The following is a 26,023-nucleotide window of genomic DNA, read 5'->3' as shown; positions in this document are numbered from 1 at the left end:
TGTACCTAGACCAGAACCCTCCATGCTGTGTCCCTCACCTTCCCCATTCTTCGTGTGGTTAGATGTTAATGCTGGCATTTTCCTCATGTCATGTGAAAACTACCATTCCCTGCACTCCCCGGGTAGGTCCTGTTCTGTTCCTGGGGCTGAGGAAGGTGAATGGGGATCTTCTTGCCCACAGCAGCTCCTCAGACACTGGGAGATGTCCATGGCCTTGGACCCTTTTGCCTGAGGCCTTTGTCTTCCTGCTCAGCTTCCAGGAGCTGCTGCTAGAGCCAGGGGTTATCAGTCAATCAGTCAGTCAGTCAGTCAGCATGAGTGAGGATCACCAGTAACTGTGTTCATATTAAATGTGATTTTGCTTTTCAAGTAATAAGCATTTTTTTTCTCCCATCCCACTTCCGTCTTTTAAAGAAAAAACAAAAGACAAGCCCCTCCCAGCAGATACACCAGGTCAGGTAAAGTTAGTTCTCCCATTGGCCATGTCCAAACGTATGTTTCCTGCACCTCTGTCAGGGGCGGGCAGCAGGCTTCCTCACTGCTCTTGTAGAATTGTGGGTGGTCCTTGAGTTGATCAGATTTCAGGAGTTTTTGTACACAGTGGTTCGTTATTCCAGCATTGTGGTTCTCATGCAAACACTTTGCATCAGCTCATACAGATCCTGTCAGGCTTCTCTGAAACTATTCCTTTCATCATTTCTTTCAGCACGTTCGTACGTCTTAATTATTTAGCTGTTCCTTTTGCTTTGGTCCCTTTGCAGGTACATCTCTGGGTCAAAGGGCACACACTGTTTAGTTCACACTAAATGCTGGTCTGTCCATCCATCTGTCCCTCCCTCCGTCCATCCCTCTATCCTTCCCTCCATCCATCCATCCCTCCGTCCTTCCCTCCCTCCATCCATCCCTCCATCCATCCATCCCTCCCTCCTTCCCTCCCTCCATCCATCCCTCCATCCATCATCCATCCATCCATCCCTCCCTCCCTCCCTCCCTCCCTCCCTCCCTCCCTCTCTCCATCTGTCCATCCATCCTTTAGTGTGCATTCATCAGGGTCCTCTTATGGACCAGGCACTGTAGTGGGAGCTGGAGGTGCCCAGACAAATAGGAAACAAACAGTAAGGAGATGAGAGAGATAACAATAGATGCAGAGGAGGACACATGAGGGACTGGGGGTGAGCTGAGGGCTGATGAGAGAGGGAGGTTGGGAAGGAAGAGCCAGTACCGAGACAGGTCTGAGAGGGGAGACGGAGCATCGGGTGTGGGGCCGGGGCCGGTGTGGTGCTGAGGAGCGGGCAGAGTCCCGCGTGGACTCGGGGACAGCACGGCTGTGGCCTGACTTAGCTCCCCATCATTGTGGGGATCGGGGAGATGCCCCGGGTGCCTCCCGCTGGCTTTCATTTGGTGTTACAATCATTATTCTTGTCATCCTTGTTTTATTGTGTGGCTTCTCTGTAGGAAACAGCCAGGAGGCCGACGAAAGCCCTGGGAGAGTCCTTGTTCCAGAAGAGGAGAGCGTCGTTCTTGGCTCCCGGTGGCCTGAAGCCAACCTGGGATCTCTCACATCTTCTCGTTTCAGAAGGGGGTGGTACGACAGGGTCTGAGGAGAGCAATTTTGACCGCAGCTACGTGAAGAAGAAGCTTGAACATGGACTGTCGCGAATATGGCAGGTTGGTTTTCCAAGATGGGAGGATTCTGAGGCAGTGTTGACGTTTTGTGTGTGTGTGTGTGTGTGTGTGTGTGTGTGTGTGTGTGTGCGCAGGACCCCTCCAGTGGGGGCCTTGGGCCCCTTGTGAAGGCCCGTTTGTCTGCTCTCCTGTCTGTGGACACGTCTGCAGGAGCTCTGGGGCTGGGTGTCCGGCAGCCTCGCTGGCGTCAGCGATCACCTCAGTGCTTCCCTGACAGGCCCCCATAAAGCGGAGATGGAAGCGGCTGCCCTGCGCTCGTGGGACTCACACTTGCTCTCCGTCTTTCTGCCCAGCTTCAGGGCTTCTTTGGTCGCTTCTTCGTCCTGGGCCCCAGAGTTGGGTTTTCCTGTCTAGTCATCGATGACCCCTTAGTCTCCTCAGTGCAGCTGAGCCTCCACCCCTGGACAGTACCTCTTCCCAGGCTTTCCACTGATAGGCAGTGCTGCCTTCATTGCTGCCTGCCTTAGTTACTTCAGCTGTGAAATGGTTATGATAGTAACAGCACCTCTCTCCCTGGATGCTCATGAGGGTCAAATGACATACTGATTGTAAAGCACTTAGCAAGGGCTTACCACGCAGTAGGCGCTTCACTCATCACTGTGATTATTATTACGTTAGCATCATCAGCATGGTGCCTTTGGCTGGGCCACCTGTTTTTCTCTCTGCTGTTTCTCCTGTGCTTTTGTGGGGTCTGGAGTCATTGTTACGAGGGTCCATGCACACACATGGCATATGCATATGCATATGCACGCACAAGCACACATACCCATTTGCACACACAGAGACCAGTACACACCTGTGTATCTGCATACAGATGCCTGCACATACACATTCGTGTGTACACGTGTCTGTGCACACACACGCACATTTGTGCACACATGTGCTTACCCCTTCACAATACACTTGTACAGTACACGCACACAGACATGCACACACACTTGCTCACATGCATGGTCACACAGTTGCATGCATACTTCCACATGTGTGCACATTTGCACACGGACACAGTCATGCGCACACGCACGCATGTGCTTACCCATTCACACACACACAGATACATGCATGTTCGTGCACACAATTCATTCACACATGCACGCATGTGCATGGGATGGGACTTGTGCGGCCTGAGCCCAGGGACCAGCTGGCACCTGACAGGCCCCTTTGTCTTCGGCTTGGTGAGGTGAGTGTGGGTCCTACAGCTCTCGTCAGAGAGCTTTTTCCTCCCTTTGCTGTAGCGGTTGAAGGGACCGATGGGGCTTTCTCCTTAGGTGGAGCATCGTTGTGTGTGAAGTGTGAGTGTCCTTCGGGAGTCCCTCTGAGGGCTTTCATTCATTTGGCTGCCATCTTGGCAGGAGAGGTCTTCCCGGTGTGTTGGGGAGGTGTTTGCCGAGCCTTTGTTCTTGGGGCTTTCCCTTCAGACTGCGGCATCTGTGTGGCCCTTGTTCACGAGCTTGTGGGTGTGGTGAGTGCCAGGCGTAGGCCTCGGGACAAGCGCCAGGGGCCCAATGGCCGGACACGAGACTTGTGATTCTGAGAGGGGCAGCTGGAGAGGACCCGGGTGTCCTCAGATTCCATGAGCGCCCGGTTCCTCCTTCTGTTCCCCCAGGTGTGGCCGTGATTGGTGCCTGCCGTAAATTGGATGGGCCGTGCTCTAATGAAATTCAGTCATACTTCAAGTAGGAGCAACTGAATTTTAAGGAGAGCTGAAGATGTGACGCGTGACCTTTTTGTCATAGTAACGGCTGACGAACGTTTGGATGTTCTGATATTTCTGTACGTTGGGGGGCGGGTCACTTGTAGGTCACAGAGAGCTCTCCTTTTATGAAGAACTGAACATCCTCACTTTGGATCAGTGTCAATTTTGGGGGTGATTTCTCCACTTTCTCCCCTTTGTTCTTCTTGATAAATTGTGGAGAAGTGTTGTGCTGGAGCGGACAGTCATCCAGGAGGGCTTGGGCTCACGGCCTGCCTCCTAAGTGCTGTGGCTGTGGGCATGCCCTGCTCAGGCAGCTCTCCAGGACTGCCGGTGAACACAGGACAGACGCCCTACACTGGGTACTTCTCCGGACCAGGGAAACCGCAGGACACACACATGCACATAAATGTGTGGGCTGTGCACCCGTGCGCATCCATGCACAGACATGCACATGCTGACACAAGCATGCTAGGAAGCAGCCCCTTCCTTCAGAGAGGCGGTCCCTGGTGCAGACTTTCTGGCAGAACTAATTGGGAAATGTCTTTTTTTACAGGACGTGCAGCTCAAAGTGAAAACCTACTTATTTGGGACTGACATGTCAACGTTCAAGTATGATGACTTCATCTTTGTCTTGGACATAATCAGCAGGTAGAGTTGGACTGGATGTGTGTTGCCACCTGTCACGGCCGTTTTCTCCTGAGTGAAAGGAGTGGCTCTCAGACCAGCAACCTGCGGTTGCTTGGAAGGGCATGCTTTTTCCGTGGAGGGGAGGCTGTTGGGCGGGGCCAGCTGGCTGGGTCCACCATCCTTTGTTCTTCCTGCCCCACCAGCCCTTGGAGGATGGCCTCCTTCATGCCGCTTCTCCCATGGCTCCCTTGTTTACAGAGCATCTAAGCCTGCACGTGCTCCCGGGGTCCTGTTGCACCGTGCTCCCTTGTGGGGGAGGGATCTCTGCAGCCATCCTTCAGAGCTTGTTAGGTGTGTGGCTTGCAGCTGTACATGCACGTAGACATGGAGAGATACGAGGGTGTATTTCCCTCCTCTCTGCCTCTGATTCCATGGTGCCATGCTTAAGCCCCAGAGAAATGAGAGGAGGGCGAGAAGGAGCCCCGTTGATTAAACGTATGTAGCGGCTCTGTGGTGGCAGAATGTTAGAAATGGAGGGGTCACCCATCTGCTGGGGAGTGGCCCATCAGGTGACGGTCTGTGGAGGTACTGGAGTGATGGAATGCGGCCGCGCTCTGAGGAGTGACCAGGGCCAGCGCCCAAGAGCCTGGGGAAGACTTGCCTGAACTGATGCCGAGGGAGAGTGCCGTGAGCACGGCGCGTACGGAGACATCAGCGTCGTCACGACCAACAGCCTGGCCACCGGGGATGAGACGAGCAGAATTCAGAGGGAGACGTGGGCTGTTGGGATGTGGCCGTGGCCACCTCCATTCGTGCTGCGTGGCTTTATTTATTGGTTACAAGGGCCTTATGTGGGAGTTGGGGGGAGTAGGGGCTAGCCACAATGATACCAAAAGAAGGGGGGAAAGACAGGTACTGAAACATTTCTTAAAAATACACAGGAGTAGAGGCAGCTAGGTGGTGCAGTGGATAGAGCCCTGGCCTTGGAGTCAGGAGGACCTGAGTTCAAATATGGCCTCAGACATATGAAACTCACTAGCGGTGTGACCTTAGGCAAGTCACTTAACCCCAATTGCCTCACCAAAAAGCCAAAAAAACCCCAGAAATACACAGGAGAGAAAAGAATGAGGCAGAGACAGATAGGACAGCTCCGAAAGCAGCAGTGAGGATTGATTGTAGCATTATAAACGCTTTGGAATAGAGTGTCACAGTTTCATAAGCAGCATCTACTTTGTACATGGAAGTGCCTTTTTTGTATTAGAAATAAAAAGAAAGGTCACATTAAAAAGTGAGGAAGTGCCTGCGTCCTCCTCCTGTGCCATTACCTGTTCTCAGTGTCCGTCTCTTTGGGCCTTCCCGAGGGACAGGCTTTGCAGGCTGTCCATCCCACTGGAGGCGTGGGGGGTGGCTGGCCTGGACTTGGAGTTCCCCGTACCGCCGCTTTGGCACTGGCACGTGGCCTCCTTGGAGGCTCTGCGGTGTTCTGGGCTTGCTGTGTGGGCGGATCGCCAGCGTCGGGAAGCTCTTGTTGTCTCCAGGGAGGTCCTCTTGTGTCACGCTCTGTCTTGCGTCTTCTCTTTGTCAGTGGGGATCACGGTTGGCCAGGACGCTTCTCCCTGTTTTAGTTTTGGTGTGGTCTTAACAATCAGAGGGATTTCAAGCCAGGTTATTGCTGTTGCATCTCAAGTGTCTTGATGGTTTTGGCCTGCGTGTGGGAGACTCCTGGTCTAGGGGACCTTTTCCGGAGGTTGGAGTCTACCAGATTTGGTGCTTTTTCATCCTAGAGGTCATAGAGAAACACCGAAGGTTTTGGAGATGAACCAGAACGTCTGGGTTTTAGACCCCAAAAGCAAATCACTAAAATTTACTCACAATCACGGATTTAGTGAAACGTACCGTTTTGTTTATTTATTAAACAAATTATTATTTAAAAAAATACAAAAATCTATTTCTTCTTCTTCCCTACTGGGAAAAAACAAACCCTAGAATCCTTGGAAGTCCTTGGAACATATGCGCAGTCGAGCTAAACAGCCCCGTGTGGGCTGTGTCTGAAGATGATGGTGCGTGCTGTCCCCCAAGTGCATGCCCTCCCCGTCGGGAGGTGGGCAGCTTGTCCTCGTGGCGGCCACCGCGGGGACCACTTCCTGTGGCTTTGGATGGTCCCATTATTGTTGCAGAGGTTGTTCTGCTGGTTCTGTTTGCTCCACACTACATCCGTTCTTGGGAGTTTTCCAAGGTTTCTCTGGAGCCATCCCTTTTATCATGAGCTTTGGGGTTCTGGGGGGCACAGATGGAGAAGGAATGGCAGAAAGAGAGGAAATGACTCAGAAAAGCGACAGTTTTGGAAGAGGAGCCGAGGAGGAAAAACTCAGAAACTAGGAGGCTTCCCTGGAGTGGCGAAGAGGAGCCCGGCCAGGCAGCTCAGGAGCCTCGGGGAGACACCTTCCCAGAAGTGCTGGAAAGCGAGCATGGCTTTCCACGCGGCTGCGTTGGCAGGATGTCCACGGGAATGAATTCCACATAGAGTTCATGGAGCTAAAGAACGTCCCCCAGGCTCTGCACCACGCCCTCTCCTCCTTCTCTGCTGTTGCCTTGGCATTCTGGTCGGAAAATGCACAGACTTCATTGTCGTCTCCCTGCAGAGGACTCTCAGTCCCGGCCTCTGCTGACCTCTGGTCTCCCATCTCGGACGGCCTTTCTGACGTCTTGCACCCGACATCCAGGAGGCATCTCAGACAATACAAAAAAGAACTCAGCGCTTCCCCCTCTCTCACCTTCTCTGTTACAGGAGGGGGCACCCCCATCTTCCCTGGCCCCCAGGCTCACCACCTGGGCGTCGTCCTGAACTCCAAGGTGGTGCCAGGACTCCCCCTTCTCTCTTCTGGCCCCGTCACTGCATGCCTGCACTGTGGCCACACCTGCTGGGGGGTCTGCCTGCCTTGTCTCTCACCCTCTCGCCCACCCCCCAGTCAGCTACCAGAGGGATTTTCCTACAGTGCAGCTCCAACACATCACCCCTCACCCAGTCAGCCGCTTCCAGGGTCAGATGCTCTGTTTGGCCTTCAAAGCCCTTCCTAACCTGGCTCTGTCCTCCCTTGCCAGTCGTCTCCCACCTTCCTCCCCACCACCGGGCCTCCTGGCTGCTCCACAGACAGGACCCTCCACCCCTGCTCTCCAGGCCTGGAATGCCCTTCCTCCTCCCCTCCCAGGCCCTCCGTCTGAGATTACCCCCCTGCCCCACTAAGACTGGCAGCTCCCTGAGGGCAGAGACGTCTTCTGCCTGTCTCCTAACCCTGGTGCTCTGCACAGGGTGTGGCTCCCAGGAGACACTTATTCAGGGCTGAGGGCCGTGCCTTCTTGCGGTGAACTGTGAGCATCTGTGGGGTTCACGCGTGCATTTCTGACCGTTGTGCATGTGCTTGTGCTGTGGTGGTTTACTAAAGCTTCCTGAAACAGCATTTCTTTGGACAGGCTGATGCAAGTGGGTGAAGAGTTTTGTGGCAGCAAGTCTGAAGTTCTGCAGGATTCCATCCGAAAGCAGAGCATTAACTACTTCAAGAACTACCACAGGTGAGCCACTGCTTGTAGCGTGGCAAGGGCGGGTGTGGCTGTGTGCACGCTGTCTAGTGGGGCATCTGGGATCTGGCGGCCTGGAGGCCGGCCTGGGGCCTGGCGGCGTGGAGGCCTGCACTTGGGGACTGGGGTCCTGAAGGCTAGCCTGAGGTCTGGTGGCCCGGAGGCCTGCACCTGGGGTCCGGGGGCCTGGGGGCTGCCCTGGGGTCCACAGGCCAGGAAGCCAGCCTGGGGTCTGGGGTCCTGAAGGCTAGCCTGAGGTCGGGAAGCCCGGAGGCCTACACTTGGGGTCCGGGGGCCCGGAGGCTGCCCTGGGGTCAGGTGGCCAGGAGGCTGGCCTGGGGTCTGGCAGCCAGGAGGCCGGCCTAGGGTCCAGAGGCTGGCCAGGAGGTCCAACGGCCAGGAGGCCGGCCTGGGTTCCGGGGGCCCGGAGGCTGGCATCTCAGCCCCACTCTTCACAAGACGTCCCAGGTGACTCGGCCCTTTGGGGCCTCTGTCTCCTCATCTGTAGGGTCAGGAACCTCCCCAGCGGCTGCTGGGGAGGAAGAGCAGGGGGCTCACGTGTGTCGCAGCCTGCGCGTGGCCTGCGTTTGCTCTCGTTGCCTTCTTGGAAACCTTAGCATCACTTCTGGATTTAGGCCCAGGGCAGCTCTCGGGCTCCGCCCGGTCTGTCGTCTTCTCTCAGGAGTTGGCAGGTGGGCTTTGGGACAGACCCCCTCAGGAATGCCTGGGTAGGTCACTCCTCAGCCTCCGTCTTGTCATCTGTCCAAAGGGGTGTTGGCACCTGGTGTTGCAGGGAGGGTTGGAGTGTCTCCAAAGGGATCGTGGGGCTGGTGTCCACAGCCAGCATTGTCCTCCTGATGACAGCCTCAGTCAAGATCCGGAGCCAGTCACTGGCCTCTCTGGGCGTTGGCCCTAGGGGCCAGCTTCCTCCCTGCTCCCAGCACAGGTGCCCGGGGTCCAGGGCTGTCAGCACCACTAGCTTGGGGACGCACACAGGGGCTCCTGGGGCATCTGTGGTGGGTCCCGAGATGCAGCCCTGCCCATTGAGTTGGGGAGAGGTCTCGGCATTGAGCCCCAGGAAGGCCCTGTGTAGCTTCCCTCTTTGGGGTCATTCGGATGGTTGTATTTGCAGGCGTTTTGATGGTTTTTTATCCTGCCTGGAGCTTGAGCCCAGCTTGGTCTTCTCACATCTCACAGAGCCTGGTCAGACCCCAAGGCCCTCATCCGCTCTGGGTGTTTGCTTCTGGGCGCTCACCATGGGATCATGCGCAGGGGAAGGAAAGGAAAAGGGAATAAGCATTTGTCAAGTGCCTGCTGTGTGCCGAGCACTGTGTTAAGAGATGTACAAACATTTTCCTATTGATGATTCCCCATTTTACAGTTGGGGAAACTGGGTGACTTACCCAGGGTCCCATAGCTAGGAAGCTTCTGGATTTGAACTCAGGCCTAGTGCTCTGTGCACTGTGGCGCTCCCTAGCAGCCTGGCTCTGAAGTAAAGATCAGGACCTCCTGCTTCCTCAGGCCCAATATGGCTTCTGTTGGTGCCGGGGGTGCCTTCAGCGTAGGGAGTGACCGATGCTGCTCGGCCTTGTTCTGCCTTTAGAACCTGCAGGCCGGGTATAGCCCAGGGGGTCCTCTGTGCCACACTTTTCTCCTTTGGGCTTGCTGTCCCCTAGAGCCCCCAGATCTTTTTCAGATGACCTGCTATCTAGCCACGCCTTTCTCATCTTGTCCTGGGGATCTGGGTTTTAGACCGAAGTATGCTTCTCTGCCTCATGGCGTTTTTTCTTGTTCCATTTGGTCCAGCATGCGAGCTTGTCCAAATCCTTCTGGATCATGGACTCTGCAGGTTGGCTGGGTACACGTCTGGGCCTTTCTCCAGGGCGGTAACAGAAGCATTAAACAAACATAATAATTCATTAATTCATAAAAATAGGGCCATTCGCAGAGCCCTGGGGCACTGTGCTAGAGACCTGCCTCGCTGACACATAACCGTCTGGAACCGCTTCTTGGCTGTTTGGTCAGTCAGTCATGTCCCACTCTCCGTGACCCCATTTTGGGTTTTCTTGGCAGAGATCCTGGAGGGCTTTGCCATTTCCTTCTCCAGCCCATTTCACGGATGAGGAAGCTGATGCAGACGGGGGAAGCCTCCCACTCTGACTCCAACCCTAAAGTCAGCTAGCGGCAAGCCAGATAACTTTCATGGTCATTGAGGCTGTGAGAGAATTGATTGATTGAAGTCTTTTCTAGCTGTGTGACCCTGGGCCAGACACTTCACGTTATTTGCCTCAGTTTCCTCAGGGGTAAAATGGATAACAACAGCATCTGTCTTGCAGAGTTGTCATGAGGATTAAGTGAGGTGATATTAGTGAAGCACTTTGCACAGTGCTAGATGCACAGTAGGCATTCTGTATGGAAAGTGTAGTATCTCTTGCTCTGCCAAGGCAGCGACCTTGTCCAGGAGGGATCTGGGGTCAGCCTGGAGTGGCTGGCTCTGGGTGATGGGTCCCTGAGCCTGGCCTAGGATCTGGTCGAGAATGACAGGCCTGCCACCGGGCTCCTGGTCATTGCTGCTTCCTTACCCATCTGGAGCCACATGACAGAAGGAAGCCTTGGCTTCTGCCCCTGCCCCAGCTGCATCCGTCCTCGCCGGAGTCAGCTCCCTTCACCTCCGTCTCTGCTGAGGCCGGGTGGGGGGCGGGTTCCCGGGGCGGGCCCCCCTCCTTCCTCCCTGCTGGCCTCCTCTGGCTTTTCGGTCCGTGGGACCCTCTCGATCCTTCCTCTGAATCCCCTGGGATCCCTTTCCCTGAGTCCAGTGGCCGGCTGGTGGTTCCTGGCCTTCCTCTCCTCCCGTACGGCTTCTCCCCAGTGGCCAGTTTTTCCTTCTTTTCGGCTGTTTCTGTGTCATCGGCCTGAGATGCCTGCCAGGTCACTGTGGGTTGGCTCCCCACCTCTGGCCCTGCCCTTGGGGCACCCCCTGTCCCTTCTCGTCTCTCCTTCCAGCGGCAGTCTGAGCCTCTCGCCCGTGCTGGCCCTCCACAAGCCCCCTTGGTGACCTACTCTGGGCCTTTTCCTGGGCCAGCACTGGTGAGGGAGTGTGGCAAGCAGGGGGTGTTGGCGGACTTGGGGACACGTTTAAGGGAGCAGAGGAGTAGGGGGGTTTCTGAGAAAATAGAACACTTCCCCCCAACTCCTACCCCCCGTCCAAGGCTGACCCTTGGCCCTTTCTCAGAACACCTCTGGACTGTCCGTCTTCTTGCCCCTGGCCCGTGCTGGCCACCCCTGAGCAGGGGGCCCAGCCTTCCTCTATGTCTCCTGGAAGGGTCTTTGGCTGCTCCCGACAGCGCCTTGGGCTTCCAGGGCTCTCTCTGTGCTTGGGAGGGATTGGCCTTTCCTGCCCTTCTCTGGAGCGAGTGGCTCAGGTGAACAGCCTGGGGGGCTCCCAGGGCTTTCCTGTCTCTGTTTTCCCGAGTGCTTTTTAAGACCGGACAAGCCTCCTTCTATGTCATTGACAGACGGAGAGCCAGCCTTCTGCCTGGGGCGTTCCCCCAGAGTGGCTGGTTAATCGGGCACCTCGGGACCTTGGATGGGCAAGTGCAAGTCCAAGGTGTGCTCACTGGGCCCTGCGGGCAGGAGGAGGGATGGGGACAGATGGGGGTTTGGGGTACCTGACCTCTAGAAGCGGATCTGTTGGGCTAACGAATGCATGCTTTGTGGAGGGTTTTCTCAGCCACCAAACAGGAGAGGTTGAGCCACAGGGCCCTTGGGAGGAAAGTGAGACCCAGAGACATTAAGCTCTTGCTCAAGGTCCCGCAGAACGCATTAGGAGGTAGGATTTGTGGCTCTTTCCTGCCACCAGCATCGGTGGGCATGTGTGCAGTGCTAGCAGAGGAGGTGTCCACGGCGACCTGTGTGTCCCCGTTTGGGCCTGTGCAGTGCAGCTGTTTGGTGTGTGACCTCATGGTGTGTGGCGGCCACATCTGCCACATAGTGTCAGCCGTGGGCTTGGGGAGGATGTAACCCTGGCCCTTGTCACATGGGATGCAAGGGGTAGGCATCTGGAACTCTCCCAGCCCCCAGGGCTCAGTGCTCACTGTCGTGGGCCACTCTGGATTGGAACTCGCTGTGGCCGTGGGCCCCCTTGTGCCAGGAGCTCCGTGTGGGAGGCCACAGGTGTGGAAGGATGAGAGGAAGGAGTGACCCTGCGACTCCTGCCCTGTGTCCCCGGCCCAGCCCACTGTGCCCCGCCCTGCGCCCGGCCCCAGCCTCAGGTTCTGTATTTCAGAACGCGCCTGGACGAGTTGAGGATGTTTCTGGAGAACGAGACGTGGGAGCTGTGCCCTGTGAAGTCAAGCTTCAGCATCCTGCAGCTTCACGTGAGTGTTTGCCTGCAGCTCACAGACCTTTGCTCTTGGTCCATCCTGGTGTGCCCCTTGGGGCATCTTGTGGGCCTGCTTGGAGCCTGGCTCTCTGGAAGGTGCCCACTCAGACCCTCCAGGTGTTAGCGCTCTGCATGTCTGGGAGTTGCCTGTGTGGATGTATGCGTGGATGCCTGATCTGCCTCAGAGGATGTCAGCCTCCCTTGATGGCGGGCAGGGCATTGTCTTGGACCTATGCCCCCAGCCTCTGGGCAGGCAGAGTAGGGGCCTGAAGCACAGTCAGCGGGCATAGTTAGTGTGGCTCTGAGGTAGGTAGGGGAGGCCATGCTGTCCCCAGGGCCTGAAGAGAGGCCGGCTCTCTGCTTGGGGGGTCATGAGAATGTCTGCAGGTCTTTGAAGGGATATCTGGGGGAGAGGGGGGACTTCTGCGGGGCCCCATGACAGAGGCCAGGGGCCAAGGTGAGATACCCAGTGTCCAAAGCCAGCTGTCTGTCCCAGAATGGCTGAGCTGTCTTGGGGGACCTGAAGTAGTGTGGGTCATGTAGGGAGGGAGGGAGTTTGTGGGGTACCTGGGGGTCCTCCTTCAGCTCTGAATCTGGGATCCTGGGTGCCCCTTGAGGATCGGAGTGTCTGGGCATTTTTACTAAGAGAAGCCCTCTTGTGAGAACCAGGGAGGGAGTGAAGGGCCCGTGACGGGGACGGTGATGCTCCGGCCTTGCCTGTGCATCCCCCAGCTGGAGCCTCGCCCCTTCCTCCCCCATGCGTCACAGCTGGCGCCTTGCCCCTTCCTCCCCCTCCCACCCCCCAGATCTGAGTGCTGGTCACTTGTAGCCATGGATACACCTCTAGTGCACCCCCAGAGGTTGGGTGGGGAGCCCAGGTCTGAAGGGGGATCCCAGTGGAATTTCAGATGGGGTCGAGGGGGGGGTACTATTGATGGGAAGAGGGGGCCCAGCAAGGAGGGAGGGTGTGGTGGGGTGGGAGGCAGAGGGGCCTGGTTCTGCAGACGTGTTTGTGGAGTCTGGCCCAGGAGGGGTCAGTGGCTATCTGGGTTAGAGCCTGAGTTCTGCTGGGCCCCTTTGGGGCTCCCTTGTCCAGAGGGTGCTCTGATGTGGCCCCCTGCTGAGAGCCAGGCAGCTGGCCCACCTCATGATGTGGCCCCCTGCTGAGAGCCAGCCCCAGTGGGGGGGTGGGGGGGTGGGGACCAACACCCTGGGTCCAGGGATGGCTGGTACCAATGGTGATGAGCCCCGTTTGTTCGCAGGAATTTAAGTTCATGGAGCAGTCCCGGTCCCCATCCGTGTCCCCGAGTAAGCAGCCTACCTCTACAGCACCCTCCACAGCTGCTACATTGTTTGAACAGTACTGCAGTGGAGGGAACCCCTTTGAGATTCAGGCCAACAGCAAAGATGAGGAAACCGAAGACGTCCTGGCTTCCAACGGGGTGCGTGTGGGCCACCGGCCTGGGGCGGCTGTGGCAGGGGGGTGGGTGTGGGGAGCATGCAGGACACTGGTTTTAGGGTTTACCAGGAGCTTCCTGACCCTTGGCCTGTTGGAGCCTCCGAGCCTTCCCCCTGCTGTGCCCCCCGCCCCTTGGTGCAGTAGGGCTAGGATTCAGACTTGGAGTGTCCAGCTCCGTGGTCTGCTTCTGCCCAGAGTGGGCGAGTGAGAGGAGGTCTTCTTCCCTTTCTTCTCCCCTCCTCCCTCCTTCCCTTTCTTCTCCCCTCCTCCCTCCCCTCCCCCCCACTTTGCCCTTCCTGCTGGGCTCTGACCCAGTGGGGCTCCCTGGGCTGGCAGGGGGTTAGAGTTAGGATTGGCTGTTGGGGGGGGAGGGCGAGGCCATGGAGCAGCAGGGCCCCTCCCGGTCTTGGCCAGAGCCTGCCCTCAGTCTGCACACTCTCTACCCCCTTAGTATGAGTCAGATGAACCTGAGAAGAGCGCATACCAAGACTACGACAGTGACAGCGACGTCCCCGAGGAGCTGAAGCGAGACTACGTGGACGAGCAGACCGGGGATGTCCCTGTGAAAAGGTAACTGCCTGGTGCCTCAGGTAGAGTGTGGTAGGGGCTGGGACTGGGTGCGAATCCTGCCACAGGCAGAGGCACTGGCTCTGTGACTTGGGGCTGAACCTCGGTTTCCCCTTTTCAAAATAGGCCTGATGTTGACCCCCTCTCATGAGGCCATTGTTGGGGTGCGGTAGGAGAATGTGCATCCAGGCCAGTCAGGCAGGCAGTGTCTTCCATGTTTGTGGGATGTAGCTGGGGAGAGGGAGCCTCAAGGAACAGATGGGGACATGGTGGTGGTGGATGGCGCAGCTGCAGCCACAGAGGAGGAGAGGCCTACAGCTCCTGGGAACCCTGGTGTCGGGGCCTGCGAGATCCATGGGGAAGCCCGCTTGTCCCGGTACCGCCAACTGGCACGCCTCATTGGCTGCCAGCTCAACGCTTGGTACTGCTACCCATGGGCTCCTGTGGCAGGGTGTGGGGGTCCAGTGGTCAGACCTGGCCCTCTGTGGCTGGATGGTCCCCTCCTGCCTCCCTCCTTTCCACTCCTCCCTCTCTCTGTCTTCTCCCCCTCTTCCCCATATCATATCCCTTCCTCCCTCCCTCCTCTCCCCCTCCTCTCTCCTCCTCCCTCCCTTCTCTCCTTCTCCTCCCTCTCCCCCTTCTCCCTCCTTCCTCTCCCACTCCTCTCTCCCTCCCTCCCTCCCTCCTCTCCCTTCTCTCCATCTCGTCTCTCTCCTTCCTCCATCTCCTCTTGCTCTCCTGACTCGTGCTCTCTGCCTTCTCTCTCTTTATCTCAGTGTTTCCCGAGAAACGCTAAGGAGCCGAAAGAAATCCGATTATAGCTTGAACAAAGTCAACGCTCCCATCCTGACCAACACTACCCTGAACGTCATTCGGCTGGTTGGTGAGTTGGGGTGGGCCAGTGGTATTGGGAGGCTGGGCTGCTGCCAGGCCCGGCCCTCCTCCTGGTGGTCAGAGAGCCGAGGGATGATCCTGAGGAGCCCTGGAGGTCCGGGGGCCCAGGGGATGTGTCTTGTTGGCTTTCTGCCAGCCGTGCGCCATCCACCCCACCAGCTGCAGCCCCCTTTTGGCCTTCTGGGGTCCTTCTGGACTTGGTGAGATCCAGGTCAGGGGTTGAGGGTCTCCCCTGCAGAAGGCCTGCGGCTGGGTGAGAGCCCAGACGCTGGGTGTCATCCCGTGGGGATGGTCTCCTGAAGCTCAGAGTGGGCAGCTGGTCAGGCCTCGAGGAATGGTCAGTGCAGCAGTGATTCATGCTGGTTGTCACGGGTCAATGCTCTTGTCTCGTCCCTGATGTGGCAGCATGAGGCCGTCACCTGCTGTACTTGTGGGATTTCAGGACCAGGTGATCTGCCTGACTTCCAGACCCCGATTCCTGGCCCTTGAGGGGCAGTGTACCCATTCAATTCCCCGGGCACAGCTGGATGGAGGCTCTGCGAGGCAGGCCCTCCCCCTTCCGTGTGTGATGTGCCTGTTCAGTGTTTGTGTTTCCTGTCTGCCTTGATCTCCCAGGGGAGGAATGTAATTGATACTTGTTGGCTGATCGAGTGATCGATTCATTTTATGCTTCCAGAGCCAAGCGGGGGGGGGAACATGTCTTCTCTGTCTTTTCCTTGATAATTTCTTGAAAGATGATGGCTAGGCTCCTTTTTTGATTGTGGTTTTTCAGATAATCCAATAATTTTTAAGTTCTCTCTCCTGGATCTGTTTTCCAGGTCAGTTGTTTTTCCAGTGAGATATTTCACATTCTCTTCTATTTTTTCATTCTTTTGGGTTAGTTTTACAGTGCCTTGATTTCTCATATAGTTGCTGGCTTCCAATTGCTCTATTCTATATTTTCTTCAGTATTTTTTGGGGTCTCCCAAGAAAGAAGTATTTTCTTCAGTAAGCTTTTGGACTTCCTTTTCCATTTGGCCAGTTTTGCTTTTTATGGCATTCTTCTCCTCATTGGCTTTTTGGACTTCTTTTGCCATTTGGGTTAGGCTATTTTTAAGGTGTTATTTTCTTCAGTATTTTTGTGGGTCTCCTTTAGCAAGCTGTTGACTTGTTTTTCATGATTTTCTTGCATCACTCTCAGTTTTTCCTCTACTTCTCTTACTTGCTTCTCAAAATCCTTTTTGAGCTCTTCCAAGGCCTGGGACTGATTCATATTTTTCTTGGAGGCTTTGGATGTAGGAGCTTTGACTTTGTTGTCTTCTTCTGATTGTATGTTTTGATCTTCTTTGTCACCAAAGTAAGATAATATAGTCTGACTCTTTTTGTGAAGTTTGCTCATGATTCCAGCCAATTACTTGAGTTATAAACTCTTTGTTAAGGTAGGGGGTCTGCTTCCAGTGTGGAGAATGTACTGTCCCAAGCTTCAGGGGTTTTGTGCAGCTGTTTTCAGAGATACTTCTAGGAACCTGTAAATTTTCAGTTCTTCCAAGGTGGTATGATCAAAGGTGAAGTGTTTACTCCTTTCCTGGCCTGTGCTCTGCTCTGAGTGACCACAAGAACTCCTATGTGTCTTGGCACTGTGAGGAGGATTTTCTCTGCACTGCCACTATAAGCTCCACCACACCAGCGCTCCTTCTCACCCCAGGACTGCCACCCAGAACTGTAACCCAGATCCAAGTACAGGCAAAGCAAGAGAATCCTGCACCAGCAGAGAGATCCCTGCAATTCCCCTCTGATCAACCATTTGATTCCCCCTCAGTCTGTGGGCTGGAAGCTCAGGAGGCAGCTGCCACCCTGGGGCCGAGCTCTAGGATCAGAGCTGAGACCATGTGCTTCTCTCTCACGCTGCAGAAACAGACTTTTCCCACTGACCTTCTAAGTTGTCTTTGGCATTCGTGGGTTGAGAAGTCTGAAAACCGCCACGGCTGCCCGCGATTCAGTCCTCTGAAGCCTGCTGCAGGTTTGCTGAGGCCTGCGCTGCCACGCCAAATTGCACTCCTCTGACAGCCCAGCGCAATATACCTTTCTGATCAACCATCCAGATTGTTTTGGGCTGGAAACTTGTTTCACTCTGTCTTTTTGTGGGTTCTGCTGCTTTAGAATTTGTTTAGAGCCATTTTTATAGGTATTTGGAGGGGTTTGGGGGGAGAGCTTAAGCAAGTCACTGCTTTTACTCCGCCATCTTGGCTCCTCCCTCTTCTCTGTCTTCCTTGTGTCCCCGAAGAGCATGTGTTTAGGGTTCTTGTGTGTCACTGGCTGCCGCTGACCTCATGTCCTACCACCGTGCTGTGATCTGTGCTGGTCTGCGTCCCCTTGACCTTCTTCTCCCTGGGGTCACCTGTTGCTGTTTGGGCATCACAGCATCTCATCAGGGCCTCAGAGTTTAGGACCCTTCCAACTTGTGATCTTGGAAATCCTGCCTGCAGAAATCTGGGGCTTGTGTGACCTCCGGTCCAACCTTACTCTCCTGATTGGTGCCGCTGTCCCCGAAGCAGACTTACTCCCCAGGCCACGGTGAAATAGCACAGAGATGCCTGGCCACTGGGCCTCGTCACCCCCCTCGCCCGTGTCATGACATGACCGCCTCATGTCTCCCACCTCAGTCCCATTGTTTGTACTTAAAGCGGCACAGACCTGGCCTGGGTCTTTCAGAGGAGAGCAGGACCCACACAGAACTGGGGAAGAAAGGCGTTTTGGAACTTCGGAGTTTGAGGCTGTAGAGACGCTCCTCACTGCCTTGGGGATGGTGGGAACACTCCTTTCCTGTACGCCCGTGCTTGTTCTTGTCGGTCCGCGGCCCTCGGCTGATGATGATGGCAGGATTGCAGGAAATTGGCGAGGGGGGCTGCCATGTCTCTCCAGCCTTTGAAGTGTTCGGTATTGGGTGCGATTGGTCCTCGGTACAAAGAACGTGGCTGGAAAGCCAGATCAGCAGAGCCCTGGGAGGGGCAGGCGCACCCCCTGTGCACACTGTTTCCCATCTTCATACCTTTAACAACCTGTTTAAAATGAAACGTGCCGAGAGATGATTGCAGAAGAACGTGTTTTCCTGCATAGGCCTTAAGAGAGAGCAGGCTGGTGGTGCCCCCTTTGTTGTGCTGTTAAACAGTGTCATCTTCAGCCCCCCTGGAGCTCTCCAGAGGTGATACCTGGGCCAGCCTGGCTAGGCCTGGAGCAGCATCCCTGCCCCACAGAAGTCCGTGTTCTCCCATGGGGGGTTGGGGTGGCTTTTGGGTTCCCCAACAAAGGCCAAAGCAGAGACTGTTGCCCAGTGTCCCACTTCCTTCCCAAGTGGGAGACCCTCTTTTGTGGGGGAGGCCGCAGAGGCTCTCAGGCACTGGCTGATGGGTGAGAGAGGGGCGCTGCCACAGAGATCCCAGGGTGCCTGAGGAGGAGGCACCGTTCCCAGAGGGGACATTTTACCTTGATTTCTGAGCAGGGAAAAATGCATTGAGGTAAAGAGAGAGTGTGTGGAGGGGAGCGAGGTCTGGGCCTCATTGTCCTCATCTGTAAAATGGGGGAGCTGGCTGATGCAGCCTGTTCCCTATCATTTCTGCGCACAAGTATACTGCCATCTGAGGAGCTGCCCCCGTTGGCGGCCCCCACCTCTGCCCCAAGGATCTCATCCGCCAGTGAGGTTTGGGGGCTGCCGAACTCTGGAGTGGAGGACCCAAGACCTGTTCTTTTCTCCTGCCCTGAAGGAAGAGGGTCCTGACACAGGCAGGGGCTCTGCAGGGCCGCCCTGCCTGCAAGGAGGGCTTCCTTTGTGAGAACTGGGCTCTCCCCAGGAAGTATCTAATTTGGGGGTGCTCGGCTCAGCTCAACAGCATTTATTCAATTTTATTTTTATAAAGATGCAGTTTATTTTAAAGTTTAAAAAAGGTTAGTTTTTTAACAAACAGAAATCTCTTTTCTTCCCCTGCCGCCCCACCCCCACCCCAAATCCCTGGAACAGAGGTGCTCCCTCCTGTTCTGTGGCATGAGGCCGCTGCCCTCTGAAGACTTGGTCCTGGGCTGCTGGCGTGGGGCTGGTCATAGCTTGGGTGTCAGGCCTTGTCGAAAGGCTGCTCCTGGCTCTGCTGCTTGGCTCTTGGGTGCTTTACAGAAGTCCACAGCAGTCTAGTGTGAGGTCTTCCCATTCAGGGAATGACTCTTTGGGTCCTGGGGGCCAGGTGCCCCTTCTGTGTCTGGATGTCCTCCCTGTACTTCGTGCCTCCGTTACCCCATCTTAAAATGGGGCCATCTGAGCACCTCCCTCCAGGGTGGTGGGGAGACTCCCATGAGGCCCGGCTCGGAGCTTGTTTCCTGCCTCTTTGCCTTGGAGGAGGAGGTACGCGTTCTCATTGTGCCTGTGATGCTGGAATCACAATTTCCCCTGGTCCAAGAACAGAGATCGGGGAGAGCTGGAGGTTGTATCAGGCTGGCGCAGGAGGGCACCACACAGCCCCCACCTCCATCTCGTAGAGGAGAAAACAAGGTCAGGGCGGTGGGGACATGGACGAGGCCTTTGGCATATTGGCTGCTCAGAACTGTGGCCAGACCTCTCCAGACAGGGAGGCCCCTCGGCTCGCAGTCAGGGGTCCCTCTTCCTATTGACGTCTTCATCCCACGTCCCTGGGCTCCTCGGCGCCCAGGCGTGGGCTTTGTGCCGCTGGAGGCTGGACTTCTCACACACCTTCCTGAAGAAGGCATTTCTGGTGTGCAGGTGGCCTCCTCTGGGTGTGTTGGGGGAGGGTCTGAGCGTCAGGGCCTTGACACTCAGCCTTCCTCGCAGGGAAGTACATGCAGATGATGAGCATGCTGAAGCCCATCGCCTTTGACGTGGTCCACTTCCTGTCTCAGCTATTTGACTACTACCTCTATGCCATCTACACCTTCTTCGGTCGTAATGACTCGGTGAGTCTGGCTGGTCACGGGCAGGTGAGGTGGAGACCAGATGTGCCTGTGGGGGGGGGGGGTGAAGGGGGTGGCCGAAGGCCAACAGGTGTCTCCCACTGAGGGCCCTGATGAGAGAGGTCAGCAGGAGGAGGCCCTGAGTACTGTGCCCTTCCTGCAAGGCACACACCTGCATGTGTGTGCACATATGTGTGCTTGTGCATGTGCGGTATATGCTCCTGTGTATGTGTGTGCATGTATCTGTGAGTGGGAGTGTATATATGCATATGGGGGGGTATGTGTATTGTGTGTGTGTGTGTGTGTGTGTGTGTACTTACGCATGTGGGAGGCATGATTGTGTGTGCTTGTGCATGTGTGGTATGTGTGTCTTGTCTGCATGTGGTATGTGTTCCTGTGTGTGTGCACGCATGTGTGCATGTCTGTAAGTGGGAATATGTATCTGTGTGTGTGTACTTACACGTGTGGAAGGTATGATTGTGTGTACATGTGTGGTGTATGCACATGTGTGGCATGTGTATTGTGTGTGTGTGGTATATGCTTGTGGGGGGGGATAGCCCCCCTTCTTCCATACCCTGGTAAATCTCACTGTGTCCCCACTCCCCTACCTCAGGATTTCCTGTGTTCGTCTGTGCGTACACATGTGTGTGTCTGGGTGCTTGCAGCAGGGGTGGGGCCCGTCTAGTGGTATCCCCTGGCCCGGGGCCTCTTGGGGGTTCCTGAGGAGCCTGCCTTCAGAAGGCCATGTGTGCGTGTGCACGTGTGTGACCAGTGTGAACCTGCTATCTTTTTCAGCTAGAGTCGACAGGCCTGGGCCTCAGCAGCAGCCGCCTGCGGACAACGCTGAACCGAATCCAGGAAAGCTTGATCGACCTGGTAAGGGGTGCCGGGAGGCAGTGTCTGCTCCCCTGCCTGACGTGGGGAAGGGGGCTATCCATCTGTCTCCACAGGATTGGGTGGGGGTCGCTCTGACTGACTTTCTGAACGTGCCTATCCCATAGGCCTGGACAGTCTCTTGCCTCTGGGGTTGGGCCTAGTGGGCATTGACCGAATCCGTGCTGTCTTTTGGGAGCCTTCTCAAGTGGAACGCTTCCTGCGGTCATCACTCACGTTCCCTCAGGCCAGGAGTGTCAGGGGTCTGTGTCCCTATTTTACAGGTGAGGGGGCTGAGGCCAGGCTGGTGGGGCTCAGGAGCAACGGTGCCCTCCCCACACTGGCCTCTCTCACCTGGAGTACAGCTTGGACAGGCTGCCAGTCTGCATGCTAGGCTAGACCTTGTCTGGATGGCTGCCTTTGTTTATGTGGGTTAGAGCTGAGAGGGGCCAGCCGGGTGCTGCCCCTCAGACTGTGGGGGGCTCAGGAGCAGGAAGCTTCCCTTCCAGGTCTCGGTTTCCTTATCTGTCTGAGCAGGGTGGGCACGTGGAGGAGCAGTCAGAGCCAGGCCTGGATAAGGCCCTTGGGGCGAGGGCAGGGAGGGCCTCGGAGGCCACCATAGCACTACTGAGGAGCCACTCTGCAGTCCCAGGCGGGGCTGTGTTTTCTGGTTGCCATCTGTATGGTCTGTTAAAAGGGAGGGAGCCCATCAGGACCTGTGGGGGTATCTCTGCCTCTAGACCAAGTGAGCTATGTGCTTAGGATCAGGCTTCCCTAGCTCCCCTAGCACTGCGTGTGGTTGGCTGGGCCAGGGGCTGGAGAGGGGCTTCTCTGTGTCCAATCTCAGCGGCCTGTGCACACCCAGTGGGCCCTGGGGCCCCCTCCTCTTTTTCTGCCTGATGCCCAGCCTGTGGTGGACCGATGGATTCCTGCCTCTCCCTCTGCATCCCTGCCCAGGCTCTGCCCACTCCCTCCTGGGGCATGACTCCTTTGTACCCTTGAGGGATCTTTGAGCAGAGAGGCCCCAAGTCATGATCTGGGGTGAGGCTGACCTCTTATCAAGCCTCCTGCTTAGTGAGCCTGGCATCTGTAGGATTGTGAGGTTCCACCAGGCCTTTTTTACCGACTGTCTAGAAGGAAAATGCCCCTCCCCAGGCCCTGCCCTGAGTGGACTGTTCTGAGGCCTGTGGAATTGTGCCGGGTCACTGTGTTGGTCAGATTCCTACATCTCTCAGAGCCATTTGTCTTTCTAGATGGTCCTCCTGCCTCTGCCAGCTTCCTGGACATCGCTTTGTCCAGCTCTTCCCAGGGCCCTCTGAAACCATCCCCTTTATCGTTTCTTACTGTAGTATCCCATCACCTTCCCAGGGCACAGCTTGTTCAGCCAGTATCCAGTGGATGAACAGCCCTGCAGATTCTGCAAAAAGAGCCACTCTACCTCCCTTTCATTGGAATTGGCTCAGTTCTGAGTGGTGCACACATTCAGATGGGTAAAGAAATCTGTCTTACCCTACAGGAAAATAAGAGGGAAAGGGGATAAGAGAAGCCTAGGGGGGCCTAGAAGAGAGGGCAGATTGGGGGAGGTAAAAGTCAGAAGCAAAGCACTTTTCAGAGTAGACAGAGTGAAAGGAGAGAGACAGAGAGTAGGATAAACGGGAAAATAGGATGGAGGGAAATACACTGATTCTAACAGTGAAAAAAAAGTTAACAGCAAGGTTCTCTGATAAAGGCCTTATTTCTCTATTGTGTAAAGAACTGAGTCAAATTTATAGAAATAAGAGCCATTCCTCAGTAGTCAAAGGCAGTTTGCAGATGAAGTAAGATGGAAAAACAGGCAATTTTCAAATGAAATCGTCAAAGCTATCCATAGTTATATGAGTCATATGAGAAAATGCTCTAAATCACTACTGATTAGGAAAGTGCAAATCAAAACAACTCTGAGATACACACCTCTCAGATTGGCCAACGTGACAAAACAGGAAAATGATAAATGTTGGAGAAGGTGTGGGAAAATTGGAACACTAATGCACTATTTGTGGAGTTGTAAAATGATCCAACCATTCCAGAGGACAATTTGGAACTGTGCCCAAAGGGCTATAAAAATGTGCACATCCTTTGATCTAGCAATACAGCTTCTAGGTCTATGTCCCAAGTGATGAAAAAGGACCTATGTGTGCAAAAATATTTATAGCAGTTTTTCTTGTAGTGGCAAAGAATTGAATATTGAGGGGATGCTCATCAGTTGGGGAATGGCTGAACAAGTGTTAGACGATTGTGATGGAATACTGTTGTGTCATAAATGACAAGCAGGATGCTCTCAGAAAAACCTGGAAAGACTTCCATGAACAGATGCAGAATGAAATAAGTAGAACCAGGAGAACATTGTATACGGTAACAGCAATATTGTACAATGATCAATTGTGAATGTCTTAGCTATTGTCAGCATAGCTGATGATCCAAGACAGTTCTGAAGGACTTATGACAAAAAATGCTCTCCATATCCAGAGAAAGAACTAATGGTGTCTCAGTGCAGATTGAAGCAGACTTTTTCTTTATTTTTCTGGTGTTTTTTTTTTTGGTCTGTGTTTTCTTTCACAACTTGATTAACATGAAAGTATCTTTTGCATGACTGCGCATGTATAACCTGTGTCAAATTATTTACTGTCTTTTGGAGGAAGGAGCTGAGGGAAGGAGGGAGGGAAAAAATTTGGAAATCAAAAATTTTTTAAAAAGAGTGTTAAAAATTGAGCCTCCTTCTAAACTGCTTCCTGTCTGATCACTCCTGCTCAGTCTTCTGGTCTGGACCTTCATCCAGGTGTGCTTCCATTAACGGGGTGTCCTCCACAATTATCCTGGGCTACAAAGAGAAACAGGGGCCACCAAACTGGACAGAAGCATCCCTCCAGGTGTATGTTGACTTAGAAAAACACATTGACATTAGCTATGTTCTATTGCATTTTTATTTATTTTTAAAAATTTTTCCTAATTAATTTTAACTTGGTTGTACCTCTGCTTTATACTGTTTCTCTTGGTGATCTCATCAGCTCCCGTGGATTCATTTATGCAGATGATTCCCAAGTCTATTTATCGAGCCTTAACCTCTCTGCCAACCTCCTATCTCACATCTCACTATCTTTCAAATATCTCAGACTGGGTGTCCAGTACACATCTTACACTCAATATGTCCAAAACAGACCTCATTCTTTTTCTCTAAACCCTTCCCTGCTCCTACTTTCCCTATTACTGTCATGGACACTGCCATTCTCCCAGTCCCGCAGGCTCACAACTAGGAGTCATTCTAGACTCCTCATTCTCTCACTCCCCAGATCCAAGATGGTGATTTCACCTTTCCAGTATCTCTGGTTGATTTCACCTCTGCAGCATCTCTGGTTGATTTCAACCCCCTGAAGAATCTCTGGCTGATTTTACCTCTGTAGCATCTTTTGTCTATTTCACCTTTGCAATGTCTCTTTTTGGAGCCTGCTACTCCACTGGGGCAGGCCCTTATCTCCTCACCCCTGGACTATTGCAATAGTTGCTGGGAGGTCTGCCTGCCTGGAGTCTCTCCCCCTTCCTGTACATCCTTCATTCAGCCACCAAAATGGTTTTTGTAAAGTTCACATCTTACCATGTTACACATGTTCCTACTCACTCAACTCCAGGAGCTCCCCGTGGCCTCTGAGGGCAAGTACACACTGGGCTGTTGGGCATTCAAAGTCCTTTTTAACCCAGCCGCTTTCCATTTCTCTCATCTCCTTACCCCTTCCTCTCTGACACATACTTCTTTCATCCAGTGACACTGACCTCCAGGCTTGTCCTCACACAGGACCCTCTATCTCCCAAATCTAAGCATATTCCTTGGCTGCCTGGAATGATCTTCCTCTTTGTCTCCACTTCCTGGATCCCTGGACTTCCTTCAGGCACCTTCCCACCCACCCCTTCCTGGTCCTCCTCAATCTGCGTGCCTTCTGTCTGAGACTCTCCCCGGTTCAGTGGCTCACCTCCAGCCTGTCTGTCCATAGATGTTTGCATGGTTTCTTGCCTGCTAGAGGGAAAGCTCCTCACAGGCAGGGACTGTCTTCTGGCTTTCTTTGTGTCCCCAGGGCTTTGCTGGGTGCCAGGCAAACACTAGGTGATGACTAGATGCTTGTGGCCTTGACTTCCCTTTTTGTTAGGCTGTGATCCTTCATCCTGAGGCTGGGTCCCTTTGGCCGGGTTGCTTCCCAGTCTTACCGTTAATTCTTGTCAAATAGTGTGTCACCCTCCCATTGCTGTTGGTGTGCTTGGGTTTACCAAACCCTACACCCCATTTTCTCCTTTTTAGGAGATTTCTTTAAAAGCTGAATCTCTTATCTGGCTCCTCCATTTGTGGATATGTTGGAAGGATTAGGTGTTTGTTCCGTTGAGCCTAACATTGATTTGGAGTCAGGGGACCTGAGTTCAAATTCTGGCCTTGCTGATTACTGAGCAGATACCAGGAATGGTCGTGGAGGGGATGAGGAGGACCTAGGGCAGTTGAGGGTGCGTGCCGGGGTTATGGTTCCCTGAGGAACCTGCACAAGTCGCTCACCACTGCCTGTTCTGGGCCCCAAAGCACTCTGTGGGCAGCTGCCTCAACCTCCTCTTTGGGGCATGGCTTGGGACAGGGTGGGCCCAGGCCATCTGCTGGTGGGGGCGCTTTGGAGGAGGAGGAGCCAGCTTGGCAGTCTCAGAGTGGGATTTTATTGTGTGTGTTTAAGAAGACTGGTGGACCAAGTTTGTGGTCGTATTAAGTCAGTCGCCAGTGAAACCGTTCCAGACTTTGGCCATCCCTTGCCTCGGGCTTCTTCTCTCCTCTCTCACAGGCGCTTGCTCGTCACCTCTCCTGGGGCGATGCCAGGGCAGCAGACCCTTTGCGGGGCTTACCACCTCTGGCTTCTCTTCTTCCCAAGCCTAAAGACACATCTGGCTTTGTCATAGCCCAGGCCAGTTATGGGCCTTCCCCTGGCTCATAGCTCTCAATTGGCCTTTGAAAGAGGGGCTTCGTCTGGAGGGCAGGCTACCCCGGGGACACCTTTGGGCCTAGACTGGACAGGCTGTTGTGCAGAGGGTGCAGGCTCCTCTCAGCCAGAGGGAGCTCCACCCTTGACCCCTGGGCATTCATGCAGACTCAGAGTGGGTACCTTCCCTCCTCTTAGGGGCTTCTGAAATTCCTCCTCCAGGAAGCCTTCTCTGACCACCCTGACCCCACCCCTACTTAGTAGGGCCTTCTTTATTTTCGTATTCCTGTCTTTACTGCTTGGTGCCTTCCACACACTCCCTCCCTGCCCTCTCTATTTCTTTCTCTGTCTCA

At 54.6% G+C, this 26,023-nt stretch overlaps 1 protein-coding gene across 1 annotated transcript in view; it reads left to right on the top strand.

Annotated features, from left to right (window-relative positions):
• The window catches only part of VPS50 (VPS50 subunit of EARP/GARPII complex), a 70,872-nt gene that overhangs the window by 37,671 nt on the left and 7,178 nt on the right, over positions 1–26,023 (top strand). Inside the window, exons 14-22 of the mRNA XM_020978572.2 lie at positions 1,577–1,668; positions 3,936–4,030; positions 7,481–7,579; positions 11,871–11,961; positions 13,229–13,408; positions 13,877–13,995; positions 14,769–14,875; positions 19,700–19,821; positions 20,614–20,694. Of these exons, the coding sequence (XP_020834231.1) occupies positions 1,577–1,668; positions 3,936–4,030; positions 7,481–7,579; positions 11,871–11,961; positions 13,229–13,408; positions 13,877–13,995; positions 14,769–14,875; positions 19,700–19,821; positions 20,614–20,694 (986 nt within the window). The remainder of the gene's footprint in view (positions 1–1,576; positions 1,669–3,935; positions 4,031–7,480; positions 7,580–11,870; positions 11,962–13,228; positions 13,409–13,876; positions 13,996–14,768; positions 14,876–19,699; positions 19,822–20,613; positions 20,695–26,023) is intronic.

The sequence above is a fragment of the Phascolarctos cinereus genome, unplaced genomic scaffold (assembly GCF_003287225.1).
Source record: "Phascolarctos cinereus isolate Bilbo 61053 unplaced genomic scaffold, phaCin_HiC Scaffold_4;HRSCAF=312, whole genome shotgun sequence".
In the NCBI taxonomy this organism is placed as follows: Eukaryota; Metazoa; Chordata; class Mammalia; order Diprotodontia; family Phascolarctidae; genus Phascolarctos; species Phascolarctos cinereus.
The sequence above is the reverse complement of the archived record's forward strand: the minus strand, read 5'-3'. Positions and strand labels throughout refer to the sequence as shown.